We start from the raw sequence: 14,275 nt of genomic DNA, 5'->3' as shown, positions 1-14,275 counted from the left end.
ACCGTGACAACTTCCTGATTCCGGTCTGATCCGGTCCCGTTCTCCATTACGCCATTAATGGGCCAAATCGTGCCCAATTATTACAAAACAGGACAAACCTCCTGTCACCTCCCAGGTAACAAAAATCCTCCTATAAAAGGAAACCTGGAGGGAAAAGGGAGAGAGGACCAAAAACCAGAGAAAAAACCCGGAGCTGGAGAGAACCCTCCTAGACCGGGGGAAAAAGGAAGAAAACAGCACAGACACAATTGAACACGAGATTCTCTTTGTCTTCTCCACATACTCTCTCCCCTGCTCTCTCCACATACTTGCCCCCTCTGACTTAGGCATCGGAGGGCCGGCGCCGGGGAGCCCGGCCACCGGTTTTCTTTGCAGGACTTGCACATCCCCTCGCAGCGGAGGACGCAGCCAGCCGGCGCACCGCCGTCCGCCCCCTGCAGCAGCGGAGCTCCTCCTTCCCCGGTTTCACGGCGGCCCCCGGGTCCAATTTCCAGCAACAACTGCCATATTAATTTTCCTATAAAACTTATCCCAAATTTGGTTCTAACTATCCTTTTCTTTTCTTTTGCATGATGATTTTTTAACTCTTGCCATCTCTCACTTTTATATTGCCCCGAGCTAGTCTTGTATTGTGAGGTCAATTCTTGAACCATCTCGGTTGCAACTATGTAGAAGCAACCTAATCATGCATTTTTTTTAATATACACCAGCTTTCTGGTCACTGCAATACTTGTTGGGCATAAGTATTTTGGAGCGAACATGGTCAAACTTAGACAGGTTTACTTGGCTAATTTGGCTTCCTCTGACATAAAGCTAGGTATGTGCAGATTCCCATAACTCCACCCTAGAGCCTAGAAAGATGTAAGGTGTAAATAATTTACTAGGTGCATTGCCAGGATCTCCTTAAAATACTTAAGATAACTAAAAAACAATTCTGAAGTGCTCAATACTTGCCGCCTACAAATTAAACCTTGCAATGATAATAGAAAATTCTCTACTATGTCTATGTATCGTTTTGTGAATATGAGGGGATGTAAGTGTAGTTTTGCAATCAAACCCTGCAATAGATTTGTTCCACTCAAAATCGAATGCTTTCTCTAGCTTTGTTGGACGAAAAAACTCAATACCGGAAATATGCTTGGAAGGAAACTATGAAAATTTTTTTGAAGGATGCATTTTGTTCTCTCAATGCTCCATTTTTTCAACAATCTGGAAGGATGCTTTCTCCTTGTTAGGCGTGGCGGCGCGGACTTTACTTATGTTGTCTTCTGAATAGCTGTTGCTTGAAGAGATCTTTACTTATTTAATAATTGGTCATTTTTATGCACTTTGCACCCTTAATCCAAGAAGGCCCGTCACAGCTTACTTTTGTTTTTATTTTCAGCTGGAGAATTGGCTCTAAAATGAATTGCTTGCAGCATCTTAGGCGTGCATCCTAGACAGACATCAACTCCAAATATGGGCGGATTCCACTACAATGCTGAATTCCTTTCTACTTATCTATTCTCTCTTCCTTTTGCCCATGTTGAAACTGAACACTTCTCAGTTCATCCATTCATCCATAACCATCCACTCTTTTTGACGTCATGTATCTGTAAACTACTATATCTATATTGAATAAAATTTGGGTTGATAGGCCTCCCTTTCTCTCCCTCAAAAAAAAAAAAAAAAGGTCAAATCTTTCGTAGACCATTCTATCAGAAGCAGGTAAGCAATCGTGACAAATCATGATGGAGAGCATATATTATACAAATATCTTGAGACGTTGTCTACCCAGTTCTAGGAAGCTTTGCAATCTTGTCGGAGGAATCTATGTAGAGCCGAACCCGTCCCACGTCAAAATCCATGGTTACAAAGTGATCTGGTGGAACCACTTGGATGTGAATTCCTGGCCTGTCCTTCTTGATCCTCTTCTCCGCCTCAGCTACACCAAGCCCCACCAATTCTGGCCATGCCTCTTTGGGTGATGCATTCATCTCGAAATCATCCTGCTTCGCCACTATTACATCCGAACCATGCAGTCTTGAGGCTGAGTACAGGCATCAGAGATTATTTTGTTTATCTAGCTTTGTTTTTGAACCATGGGGTGCTGTCATGCTTGGCTACTGCTTTTGTTTCTCTTATCTTTAAAAGCAAAATGCTTAATTAATATACTTCTTCCCTCTTAGATGATGAGAGTCAAGGATTTGATTCTGAGTGGCTTTTGGCCCTCAATAGATAGTTATGACTTAAATCAACACAAAAAGTTGATATATCAATGGATCGATAAGTAATATTGTCATGATATGCTCGAGATCTTATGACAGATGTATCTTTAGATCATTCCCCCGCTCCTTTAACCGTTATCTCGAAGTAGTACGATCAATATAAGAAGAGACATAAGAGAGGACAAGGTTTAAGAAATACAAGCAACTCACTTTGCTGGATGGGAGCTTTACCATCTTGGGGATGCCGAGATTCCTTGCTCTCCTCTGCCATTACAAGAAGGAAAGACGAGGTATTGAGCAGAAAGAGTTGATGATCTATTCATGAAGTGTGCAGTCTTATAGATGGTTCTGAGGACAATGGGCGACGAAGACTTCATGGACGTCTACTTCTAATGCATACTTCGGAATCTTCACCAAGGTGTTGGCCGGCTATTTTTTGACGACAACGAAAAGGACAGGAACGCCATAGTCATCGAGGCACCGGCGTCCACATGTCAGGTAGCTGTTGGAGAGTAGGATTTCATTATTAGGCCGGGCGCATGGACGGTCGGTTAGAAGACTTATGACGCATTTTAGCTTCCTCAATCATGGAATTCTACAAGGCAGGCTGAGGCTAGGGTCAGAAGGAACCAGGATGCAAATGCGTCATGTTCTTAGTAGTATAGTTGGGCTTGCTTTTAAGGAGGACCGGATGAATCAGAATAAGCTTGAAGACAGTATTTTAAAAAAAATAATATAAATACAGGCCGAATAGACCAACAATTCTGGTTCCAGTAGAAAATCTAGCTCAATTCTGCTGAATTTAGATGAATAAAACTATAACTTGTGAGTAGGGATCTTTGCACGCCATAATACTAGGATATATGCCCCGACTCCCACCAAGCAGCAGAGATACAACTCTTTCTTAGGAGGATAGACCGCCTCCTGACTCTACAGTAGTGCCAGGGACACATTCATTGAAACAGTCACTTGTCAGCAAGGAAAGATGCAGCCCCATTTGAATGGAATTAAAGAATGAGATAAGCACTTCCTTTCCCAATGAATAAGATAATAATAATAAGAGTCATCTTCATACCTGCTGCTCATCCTCCAATACTAAAGTCAACAGTAGTTAAGAATCTCTCCCTCTCTCTCTCTCTCTCTCTCTCTCTCTCAAAAAAAAAAGAGATTTTTAAGACAGACAAGGTAGGGTCTAACATGTTTCTTCAAAAAGAGAAACTAAAATACAACTGAAATAGATTTTAAAATGCAATTGCTAACCTCATAAGAGCTCTCTAGATTTCAAAGCAAGAGAACAAGAAGTTACCAAGCCTCCTTCTGGTTTGCCAAGCCAGATCACATGCCATCACTGGATCGTGATGGTCAGAGTCGGTTCTTATCGATTACAATCCAAATTCTAGTCCCACCAAAACTACATGGGCCTCTGCATTTTCTTCTTCCTTTCAAAAGATTCTGTATGATGGAACGATATAGGCCTGATAACCCCATTTGGAAAGTGAAGCGGAGCTTGAAGTCTTTGTTAATCCTTGCTTCCGATAAGAACTCCAGAGCTGTGCATCTCTTCTTTAGAAAGAATAGAGTGAAAGGAGTTTCTGTTGTCTAATTCCCCAGGCAACAATATAACGTAGCTGAGCATCAATATCGAACAGGAATAATCAGGAAAGCTGGTCAACATAAAAGTAGCACTCATATTTAATTTACACCACAATAATAATCTACAAACTTAATGTGCACCCATGCCTCGCCAGAGAAGCCAACATTAATTTGATGATAGGATGGTCTGGAAACACCCTTTTCATTCTACTTCTATGTATAATGAAGTCAAACTGCATTAACAGTTCAAATGCCACACAGACACTTATTTTAGTTATGATAATTTTCCAATTAGCATTAACGTGAGAAGTGTAAAAGGAATTACAACATATGAGGTTTAAAATGAAGGAATAGACAAAATGAGATTTTGTCTCTTTTCACCAAATCTTCAGCCTCAAACAATAACAAGTTCACCTGCAACGGATTCCACACTGCAGATTTTAGCCTAAATGGAATAGCTTTCACATCAATGGCTCCCTGACCTTCTACTTCACTTTCATCCTAAAAGTCATTTAGAGTTACTACTTTTCTTCCTGCAGTTGCTTTTGCACTTTTGACCTGACAGTTGTCTCTTTGTTTGAGCAGCCATATTGTTGCCTTTGCCTTGTTCCTTTTGCTAAAAATTCCATGAATATCTGAGGCTGATAATCCACAACTGCTCTCCCATAACTTATTTGATTAATAAACAGTGTGTTTTAGAATCTAAGCTTGAGAGGAGAACTTATACAGGATGCGCTTGAGTGTAAGGCATAAGCAATCTGTTGTAGCAATGCACCGGCTAACATTCCTAAATTCAACTTCAATTTATTTATTTGTAACTTCTGTCCTTCTATGGACAATAGGTGTGTATAGCTTAATTTGCTTATTGGCTAGGTTATCACTCCTTGTGGCATTTGGGATGAACTATTAGACTGAATGAAAAGCAATTTCAGGGATTTTATTTATCCACTTGCTCCGAAACTAAAGTTACCAAATTCAGTGTTACAAGCAGTTGCCTTGCACTCTCCTTGATCAGTGGATGCTGCATATCTCAAGTTATCCCCTGAGTACTTACAGGAACCATTAAAAGCATACACATCGTAACAATGTTCTTCTGGAAGGTGCTCATGCCAAAAGGAAATTAAGAAGACATCCAGAGAGATGCTTAGTGAGATGTCAATTAATTCTTCTGAAAACTACAAAATAATGTCAGGAAGAGAATTACAAAACTTGTCAGATTAGGGATACAGAAACCGGCGTTCAAATCCAATCAGTTAATATGCATAGCTCATGAAAGCAAATAGATGAAAGTAGCGTTGTCATAAATTTGCAAGTTCAGGCTACACATTCAAATTCATAAGCATCTACAGACTAGTAGACTACAAATCTACAATATCTTTTCTAATTAGCTGGCCAAATTGAATGCAAAATAGCTCATAAATAATAATCATGCTATCCTTAGAAAAACAAAGAAAAAACATCGAAATGGAGCCATCATCCCTTTATTCTATGACCCTCCATTACATGTAAAAGAAGTACCATCATGGCTCTCATCTTCCTCTTTGATGCCATCATCATCCTCTGCATCTTGACCAGCACCTCGGATCACCTCATCATCGAGTCCTGTAAAAAGAAAGATTTTCAACTTTAATTTCATGTAAATGAATAATGAATTAGATTGTAAATACGTGTAACTGAATAACGAAGGGTACCTGCAATGAAGGCTTCAACTTCTAAATCATCAGAATTTGCTGAAAGCACTCCACTAGCTAACGGTGGGTTTAATGCCATCCAGTTGGGATCTTCATCAGCCCCAGAGAGCAGTTCACCCTTCTCTACAATCCAGTCATCGACAGTGTCAATGTTGTCAACAGAGATAGGATCAAATGGTCTGGTCTTTAAAAGTTGCCTGTATAGTCATAAATCATGATTTCCACCATGTAAGTGTTATGTATTATATTAGGCAAAACATACATGAAGAAGTTATTTTTAGATCAATTTCTTACCTTTGCTGCAAACGCAAGTTATAACGGACAAAAATGAGGTCACAGAGTCGCTGATGTTCCAAATAGTTCATTCTTTGGTTATGAATTTGTTCGAAAGGAATGTGTATTCGGTCACATCCCCTTGCACTGCAAGTTTGACTGAGAATGCGCACAGCCAAACGCATCAGATTCGGGCAACCTCCTCCGTATGTGGACCACCATTCAGCTGCAACAAGAACCAACATATTATCACAGAAGATACATTTATTAACACCAGAAGGATAGTGAAGACTATGATATTAGCCATCAACAATGATGACGACATTAAAAAAACAGAAGGCTAGCGTCAAGATATTTCTTGCCAGGAATAGTGTCAAAATATTTCTTACCAGGAAGTGAAGTATGTCTTGCTCTGACAGCCATCTTCCTTCCAAGGTCCCCTGCAGCACTTTTATACAAGGCAAGCTCCTTTTGGATTTTGTCTTGGACTTTTGTCTCAGGCACTAATCTTTCTATACAATCGAGCATGCCTGATAAGACCTTATTGGAAACTTCTCCCTGGATGCTGTAGAAGAACTGAGGGTTGAGGAAGAAACCTGCTGCATGAAGAGGACAAGGCAGTTGCCTGTCCCACCTCCAATCAATGATATCCCAGTAAGGTATGTAGTCACTGATCTTCACCAGTTCCATCTTAATTGCTTGTTTAACTTGATGCATAGCCACAGAAATATAACCCATTGCAGGCCTCTTGTTGCTTTCAACTAATTTAAGAACTAGAACCAGCGGCTTCGTTATGCGAACAATTGCAGCACAAGAAGACCAAAATTCTAAACTGCCAACAAGATTAGTCATAGCAACGCCGCCAGGCTTCTTCGAATATGGGCACTCCATCCACTCCTCCGAGCTGACCATGGCACTCAAATCCTCTTTCAAACAAGCCATGCTCTTCAATGCGACGAAATTCATGGAAGCACGGGTGTTGCTTGGGATTATCAGATCTCTCCCACTTGTATACTTCCTCATCATATTCAAGACAATCGCATGGTTGTAGATAAACCCTGTAACAGTTTTTGCATTCTCAACGATCTCGCTTATTGCCTCCAACTTCCCGATATCCTCGAGCATTGCATCTATGCACTGTGAAGCGCATGGCGTCCAAAACAAGGTAGGAAACGTTTCGGTCAAACTTTTCCCTGCAACAACATGGTTCTCAGTGTTGTTTGTGATCACTTGTACTACATCTGCCGCACCAACTTCTTCCACCACATACTTAAGCAACTCATAGAGCGTATCAGCAGAAGTAACAATATGTGATGCATCAACCGACTTCAACAACACCGTTCCTTCGGGACAATACACCAAAAAATTGATCAGGGTTTTACCGGTCTCGGTGGTCCATTCATCGGCCAGTATAGAACATCCAGTCCGACTCCACATCCCCTTTAAACGCAGCAACTTGTTATTCGCTTCTTCGATCGATCTCTTCAAAATCCAACCACGGAAATCATGATACGAGAACATTTCGTACCCTGGCCCGGCCGACGCAATCGCATCCAACATCGGCTGGAAATACACGGAATTAACTGCATCCATAGGCACCCCAGCCTCGTAGAGAAACCGCCCAATTGCCATATAGACATGATCCTTATCGACAGGGGCTCCCAGATAGGACTTGATAGGCACGCCAACCTCCAATGCAGTGGGAAAAGGTGGCGGCGGCGGTGGAGGAGAAGTATATCTTGCTCTCTTCTTCCTCCCTCTCTCTTTGGGCATACCCTCCTCTCTCACCTCCACCTGCAGAGGAGGAATGTCATGAAGCATTTCAGGTAGCGGGATCATTTGCAGCCCGACATCCGCTTGACCCCCTTCTGCCTGATTGCTACTCGAGCAAACCTTGTTCGCCTCTTTAGCAAGCTTAACCTTCTTGTTCTTTCTCACCGCTGCGCCCTCCAAGCTCTGCTGCATCGCAACCTGGACCTCCGGCGGGACGCGGGGGCAGCACGAAGCGTTTCCTTTGTGCCGGGCGAGATGTTCTTTGATTCGGTGGATCCCGCCGCCGCTAAATGGCTTCATGCAGTACATGCATTTCAGCTTCGTCCGGTCACCTGACCGGATCATCAAGCAGTGCTTCCAAGCCGGATCGTGCTTTTGGGTACCAATCGGGAGTATAATCTCCGCCTCAGATGCCATTCAACTGCAAAGCAACCGAAATAACTGTCATGCCAACAGTACGGAAAGACGAGGGAGACGGGTTGAGGACTTACTCGGTTTTTTTTTTATTTTCGCGGCGGTTTCTTTCTCTCCACCGGGCTCTCAGGGTTTTTTTGCCCTTTTGACGCGCCTCCAGAAACCCCAGGAGAAGCGAGGTTCGGTTTTGTATATATAGAAGATGGGGAACGCTGGGGTCTGACCGGCTAAACCGGTAAGCCGCTGTGGTTCGTTTCCTTTATGGGCGTCGGCCCAACCGGGTTCCATCGGTCAAAGCCGCGGGTTAGTCCGGTTCTGCAGGGGGGAAACCGGAACTCCCGGTTGCACTTGCCCCGCGGTGGGCGGGCCCCTAGGGCGGTTCGGATGTCGTCCGCTCCGGCTCAGGCCGGCCGGCGAGTCTCTCCCTATCGATCGTTCATCCGTTCCCCCAAGAAAAAAAACTCCCCCTTCCTCTTTTTTTTTTTTTGTTTTCTTCTCTCGTTCCAGTCGGAAGAGGAGAGAGCGGACAGGCTTTACTTTTTTTTCTCAGTTTTTTCCTTTTTATTTTTTTGTTCCGGATTGGATCGATCGACGAGTATGGCTGTGAAAGTAGTCGAAAGCTCCGCGCCCGCGCGAATTCGAGGTAAGGGTTCTCTGAATTCTTTTATGTTTGTTTGGTGGGTAGTATCCTGAATTACTTCGACAACTCGATCGATCTAAATCTAGGGTTTGGTCATGACATAGGGTTAGGATTCGGATTGGGTTTCTTCCTTTCTTGCGTTCCCCTTTTCCCTCCCTCTTCAGTCCTATTTTCTTCTTTATGTTTGGAGATGAGGGAGTTAAATCTCGTAGAGCTGTGTGTGTGGAACCCTAGATTGTTAGGGTTTTTCTAATGAGATGGAAGGAATTCGATTTAGGGTAGAGGAGAAGTTATCTGCTGTGATACGTGGTAAGCTTTTACGGTTTTCTTTTATCCGATTGTTGGAGCTGGTTTGTGCTGAGGGATTATGGATATGATTTCTAAGGTAGTACTTTCTCACAAATCACTTAATTAACAGATCTTCTTTTTTTTTTTTTTTCTTTTGCGGTCGGGGCTTTATTATTCCTATATTTTTTTTAATTGTTGAAGTCTTCTAATATTTCGTATGTTGATTGTTTAATGCTGAACAGCCACCGCTGATTGGCCTGTTACGGTTCTATGGATGTTCCTATCATGTTATGTTGCCCAATTGATATCTATGCCAATTCTATTAGCATTCAAGTTCTAGATTACTTTTCGAGTCTATTTTTTTTTTATTTTTGGGCTGAAGTCAGTTCCTTGAGCCTTTAGACAAGGTGTTGTATCAGTGATTGGATCTTTAGAGTCTTGGAACATCTTGTTCAACTCATGATATTACTTTTAGGTTTAGAGTAGGTTTTTGCTTGTTTCTCTCTTTTTTTTTTGTGGTACAATTGCTTGTTTTCTTTATGGATGAGAATATATTAAATCTTGAAGGTGAAATTGAATTTTTGAGTTGAGGAGTGATGCACTTGTCTTCCTCCTTGATCCTCCCTCCCTCCCTCCCTCCCTCCCTCTCTCTCTCTCTCTCTCTCTCTCTCTCTCTCTGCATCTGAAGAAAGAGAGAGAGAGAGAGAGAGAGAAGCAGACTTGGCTACATCTGAATGTAGCCAGACTTGGATCCGGTTGGATTAGATTATATCTTGCATCAATGCTTGAAATAACCTATCTCAGCATTTGAGAATTTGCATGGAAGTGGGCCAGCTAGGAAAAAGGCGAATTACATAGTCCTCCTCCATTTCTGTTAACCAGTTAGAATTGCTTTCCACATTGGGATTACATTCACCATCAGTGATGGTACTAAAGGTTGGTAGTATTCTTTTTCATGGTCACTGGGGACTTGGTATTACCCAACAATGTTACTAGTTGTGCTTTCTCAATTGGGTCTCAGCGATACTTTGCAGCATTACATAGTCCTCCTCCTCCTCTTTTTTAATTAAAGCTTTAAATGGGAGCTACGAATACAGAGTTTATCTTTATGTGGATGTTGAATGATATCAGATTTTTAGAATTAATTGTATATTTTCTTAGTTGGAATTGTATGACATTATCAATTCTCTCTCGTAAATGTAAATGGATTATAACTTCTTAAAATTATTGTTCATCAGAAAGTTCTGGATTATGAATCTGGAACCTGAATCCGTATTGCATGAACTAGTCAATCAAGTGAAGTCAGTTAAAGAAAAACTAACCAGAGTTTCCTCTTCCTCCTCCTGCACCTCCTCTTTTTGATTAATATATCTTTAGGTAGAAGTTCGATGATATCATACTTTTAGAATTAAATGTATATTTTCTTAGTTGAAATTGTATGGCATTATTAACTCAGTTTCCTAATTGTAAATGGATTTATAACTAAGCTTACTTTTTTAAAAATAAGGTTCATCAGAGAGTTCTGAATTATGAATTTGGGTCCGGAATCCATATAACATGAACTAGTAGAAGTAGGTTAACTAGAAACTAAGCAGATCTCTTTGGGGTCTTAGTCTAATCTGCTTCAATTGCTTACTATTGTAGGAGTGATCCTTTCCATCCAAAGATTTAATTCTTCATCCTGTGTTTACTTTCTCTTCGAATTAATTTACAAGGCTGTTACATTCTGTGATGGATACATTGTCGATGCAAAAAACTGTTCATTTTACATTGGCCAGGGGAAAGCAGAAGGATTTTTTTTCTTATCTTTCTTTTATTTCTCCTTATTTCTTGAGAATGAAGCCGTATGGATTGTTTAGGCATTTGCAATGTCAAGTGATGCTACGAGTAAGCAAGTTAGTTGGTGTGTTTAGGGAAAGTTATTTCTTCCCTACCCTTTTTTTTCCTCTTTTTCGTATATAATTTCAAGTGTGTCTATGTACTGGATCAAATGCTCTCGCATCAGTTGTTTTCTCTCATTTAAGCTTCTTCACACATGTTACAGAGAAAGAGGCTTATGAGAGTTGGACATCACTGGCTGCTCCCATATTTGCTTCTCTTGTAGTCATGGCTCCATCAGCCTTGTGTTATGACCCAAGCACATAGCTGATCATGGGCCAGGCTTAGGCATAGAAAATGTCAAATTTTACATAGGCCCGGCCCATAATCTGCTTGACGGGCCAAACAGCAGGTATGGTACTACTCACCGGCAGACTCTTTATCGCTCTTTAGCTGGAGTGCATGGATATTTGAAAAAAAAAGCATGTAAATCTCATGTAAGATAAGTAATCCTTCCGCAAAAAATACTCAAGGTTGGATCTTATATGAATATCTATATTAAAGAAATCAACAAGTAATATCCCACTTAATTGTCCTTTTGAGCACAATCGATAAGGTTTCATAAAAAAATATTTAAGAGTTTCGAGGTTTTCAAGATTTCTTGATTAAAACATTGTGGAAAAGTTTGACAATAGTCTATTATACACCTATATAAGCTTTATAAACAAATTAAAATAAGATAACTTTGGGGTGATATAGCACATATGATTTCTTCTTTTTGGGAAATAAAATGCTAATAATCCACAGGACACATTAAACCAAAATTGAATGTGGATGTATAAGTTCTACCCAGGTTTCATCACGTTCGCTTTATTTTGATAGTGAGAACATTATATCTTTATTGATGCTGGCTTTATTTTGCTACGAACCCATTTGGAAGAAATTGGGTTCTCACAGAAATGTCATATCTAAAAGCTTCTATCCCACCATTAAATTCAGACTGCTGCTGCTTTATGTGCTAACTTCCTTGCATATGATTGTACCAATTATCTCATGAACAAATAGATTTGTGAGTAATATCAGTTCAACATCATGATCAAACGCTCCAATGTTAGACCACCATCTGACTCTGTAGGTGAAGGATACAACTACAATATCATTTCAAACTGTGGGAATGTCTGCCGTTGGTATAAAAATGAATACTGAATTAAAAAAAAAATCCACACCTCAAAAATGTCCGGAATCAAACAATAATAATGATGATATTAATGATTACATCAACATTAGGGAGACACAGATCCTCGGATACATGAGCTATATATAAAGAAAAACTTGGAAATGGAAGTAGATAGTACATTTTGTAAAAGAGTTTGGATGAATATTCTCAATTTATGTACAGGTGCACTGTGTTCTGAAGTGTCGCTTTGGCCCAAAGATCTTCCCAAGTGGACATTTAAGCAAAAAAATTGTGCATCAGCTTGGTTCCGACCACTATCTCCGAACTCATCATGGGTGAGAGCCTTTCCCTCAAGATTTCCTTCTCTAACACAAACATGTTCAAGAGCGGCTCCAGAGAATGCCCCTATAGTCCCAACTCCTTTTCAATTGAGCAAGAGCACCCTTAATTCATCAATGCTATCCTCCATGCTGCACCCCTTTATTACCTTCATGTTGGTTTCTATCTTCCCCAGACTTCGTATACAGGGTTTTCCTTCAGTTATCACCACCACTTTCTTCTTCGGATCTGAAAAATTGATGTTAAGCTCCTTCTCTAAGAACTCAAACTTCTCACCAATGTCCTGATACATACAGTGATATGAAAATTTCAAGTTCAGAGTGAACGATGCTTTTTTTTTCTCTATTTTACATTCATAACAATTTGTTCTGTAGGCAGGAACAAGGGTTACTTCCCAGTTACTTCCCAAAGGCTCCTGGGTTTCTCTTGTGAATTTATGCCTGCTTCCCAGTTTTGAATTCTGTTTGCAGATTTTTAAAAAAAGCCACTGCAACATCAAGATTTTGGTTGATCTTGAAAAAACTCCACTGCAACATCAAGATTTTGGCTATCTTCAAGGTAAATTGGCTCTTTTATAGAAAGAAAAAGACTGATCAACTAAAATTATCAGAAGAAAGTGCGCAAGCCACGGTCTCCTGGAGGAGAAAATTTTACCTATTGATATTTGAACATCTCTGAAAAAATTACCTGCAGAATAAATGGGCTATATAAGGACTTTTCAATTAATTATGAGGATGGCATATCCTAAAAGATGACGTTATGGCGTGCCTATATATTTTTCAAGTATGATGACAAACTTATTGAAGAAAGCCATGCTGTTCTTGATAATGCTGCAAATGAAAATAGACTCCTTTTCTATAAATAATTCCTTATCCAACATCAGAAACAAAAAAAAAAAAAGAGTATGGTAATATAATTAACTTGAAACTTGCTAGTGCGAGACAAGTGGTATTTCAGACAACTTTTCAGAAGGGCAAGATTTGTTCCTTTCAGCTGTTCAATCCGGATTGTGATTGCCATACTTGAACTGTGATTCTGAATTCGACAAGGTATTGCATGCATGCTTAATTCGCATGAATTTCTCTTGGACGTTTGCTTATGTCGTGGTCACATATAGAACTGTATTAGTAAATAAAAAAGTAATCAACATGATTAGGCAAAGCACCATGTCTCTTAATTAGCATAGTCTGATATACCATTAAGTCTTTCCAGCAAGTGATCAGTAACTCAAAGGTCTCACCAAAATTTAAAACTAGAAACTAAAGTTAGGAACTAAAGAAACAATTTTTTTGCAAAACAATAAAAATAAATTCCAAGCATATCACATGCCTTTTGGGAAGAAATTTGAATTTGTTTAATAAATAAGCATGGGACTGCTGGGGCAACTGAATTAGAAAATTAAAAAGAAAATAAAAGAAAGGAGATTAAAATGCAAAGTGATTTTTGAGCATATCTGTAACAACTAACAACAACACTTATTTGCAGTTTCCTCTTTAGTGTGGCCTGCAAGCATGTTCAAGGAAACAAATCCTGTTTTAAGAGATCTTTTGTATTACTAGGTGAGATCTGAACTAGACAAGGATGCGGAAGACCTTGGCATGGAGAGTCAAAACATCTGGATCAATTGTGTACATAATAACATTAGCACAAACGAAAGTCTAGTCTCCGTTTTGAATGATGCTTCCTGCTCAATAGAACCAAATGGTATCAGTAGTTTTAAACAATTAATCGGTTGAAATTGTGAAGAAAAATCATAAAAAACATCAAACATATTAGTGAAAAAAGAGTTACTTCCAGAATACGGTCATGAGAGCAAGGAAACAGTATAAAGATAGCAATAGAGATTAGAATATGCTTGAGCTTAAGTAAAGTTTTTCAATTTGAGTCTAGGGAGCATTTTTAACATTTTGCCATAGTCCGGTGGATGCGCATGTTGCCACTTTGATTTATGTTTACAGGTTAACCATCAAATTGTTTACAGGATCAATTAATGTTAGGTCCTATGCGCTGTGGCTTATGCTCATATTCATGAGTGCTATATCACAATGCCTCCTACATATGT

General features: G+C 40.0%; 2 protein-coding genes and 1 long non-coding RNA gene across 4 annotated transcripts; 1 reads left to right on the top strand and 2 right to left on the bottom strand.

Moving 5' to 3' along the window:
- Positions 1 to 1,624: 1,624 nt before the first annotated feature.
- Positions 1,625 to 2,588, bottom strand: LOC113461135 (subtilisin inhibitor CLSI-I-like). The gene is made up of 2 exons (XM_026800654.4): positions 2,418 to 2,588; positions 1,625 to 2,029 (listed from the first exon to the last, which is right to left on the bottom strand). The coding sequence occupies exons 1-2, from the start codon at positions 2,476 to 2,478 to the stop codon at positions 1,770 to 1,772; spliced, it is 321 nt and encodes a 106-aa protein (XP_026656455.1). The 5' UTR covers positions 2,479 to 2,588; the 3' UTR covers positions 1,625 to 1,769.
- A 651-nt stretch (positions 2,589 to 3,239) lies between these two features.
- LOC103697942 (uncharacterized) lies at positions 3,240 to 8,118 on the bottom strand. 2 transcript variants are annotated; one of them, XM_088710603.1, is made up of 6 exons: positions 8,029 to 8,118; positions 6,154 to 7,958; positions 5,786 to 5,990; positions 5,492 to 5,688; positions 5,319 to 5,402; positions 3,240 to 3,835 (listed from the first exon to the last, which is right to left on the bottom strand). In XM_088710603.1, exons 2-6 carry the CDS (start codon positions 7,952 to 7,954, stop codon positions 3,807 to 3,809), a joined length of 2,316 nt encoding a protein of 771 aa, XP_088566729.1. In that variant the 5' UTR covers positions 7,955 to 7,958; positions 8,029 to 8,118; the 3' UTR covers positions 3,240 to 3,806. The 2 variants fall into 2 exon arrangements, with proteins under 2 accessions (XP_088566729.1, XP_008778107.5); XM_008779885.5 differs by lacking the exon at positions 3,240 to 3,835 and having other exon boundaries at positions 5,081 to 5,402.
- LOC103697294 (uncharacterized) lies at positions 8,071 to 14,088 on the top strand. Its single transcript, XR_015973079.1, has 2 exons — positions 8,071 to 8,594; positions 10,924 to 14,088. It is a non-coding gene; the product is annotated as an uncharacterized LOC103697294 (long non-coding RNA).
- Positions 14,089 to 14,275: the final 187 nt, after the last annotated feature.

This window comes from Phoenix dactylifera, chromosome 14 (genome assembly GCF_051530095.1).
Source record: "Phoenix dactylifera cultivar Ajwa chromosome 14, Ajwa_hap1_PhDact_Kaust_v1.1, whole genome shotgun sequence".
In the NCBI taxonomy this organism is placed as follows: Eukaryota; Viridiplantae; Streptophyta; class Magnoliopsida; order Arecales; family Arecaceae; genus Phoenix; species Phoenix dactylifera.
Note: the sequence above shows the minus strand (reverse complement) of the source record. Positions and strands in the feature narration are given on the sequence as shown.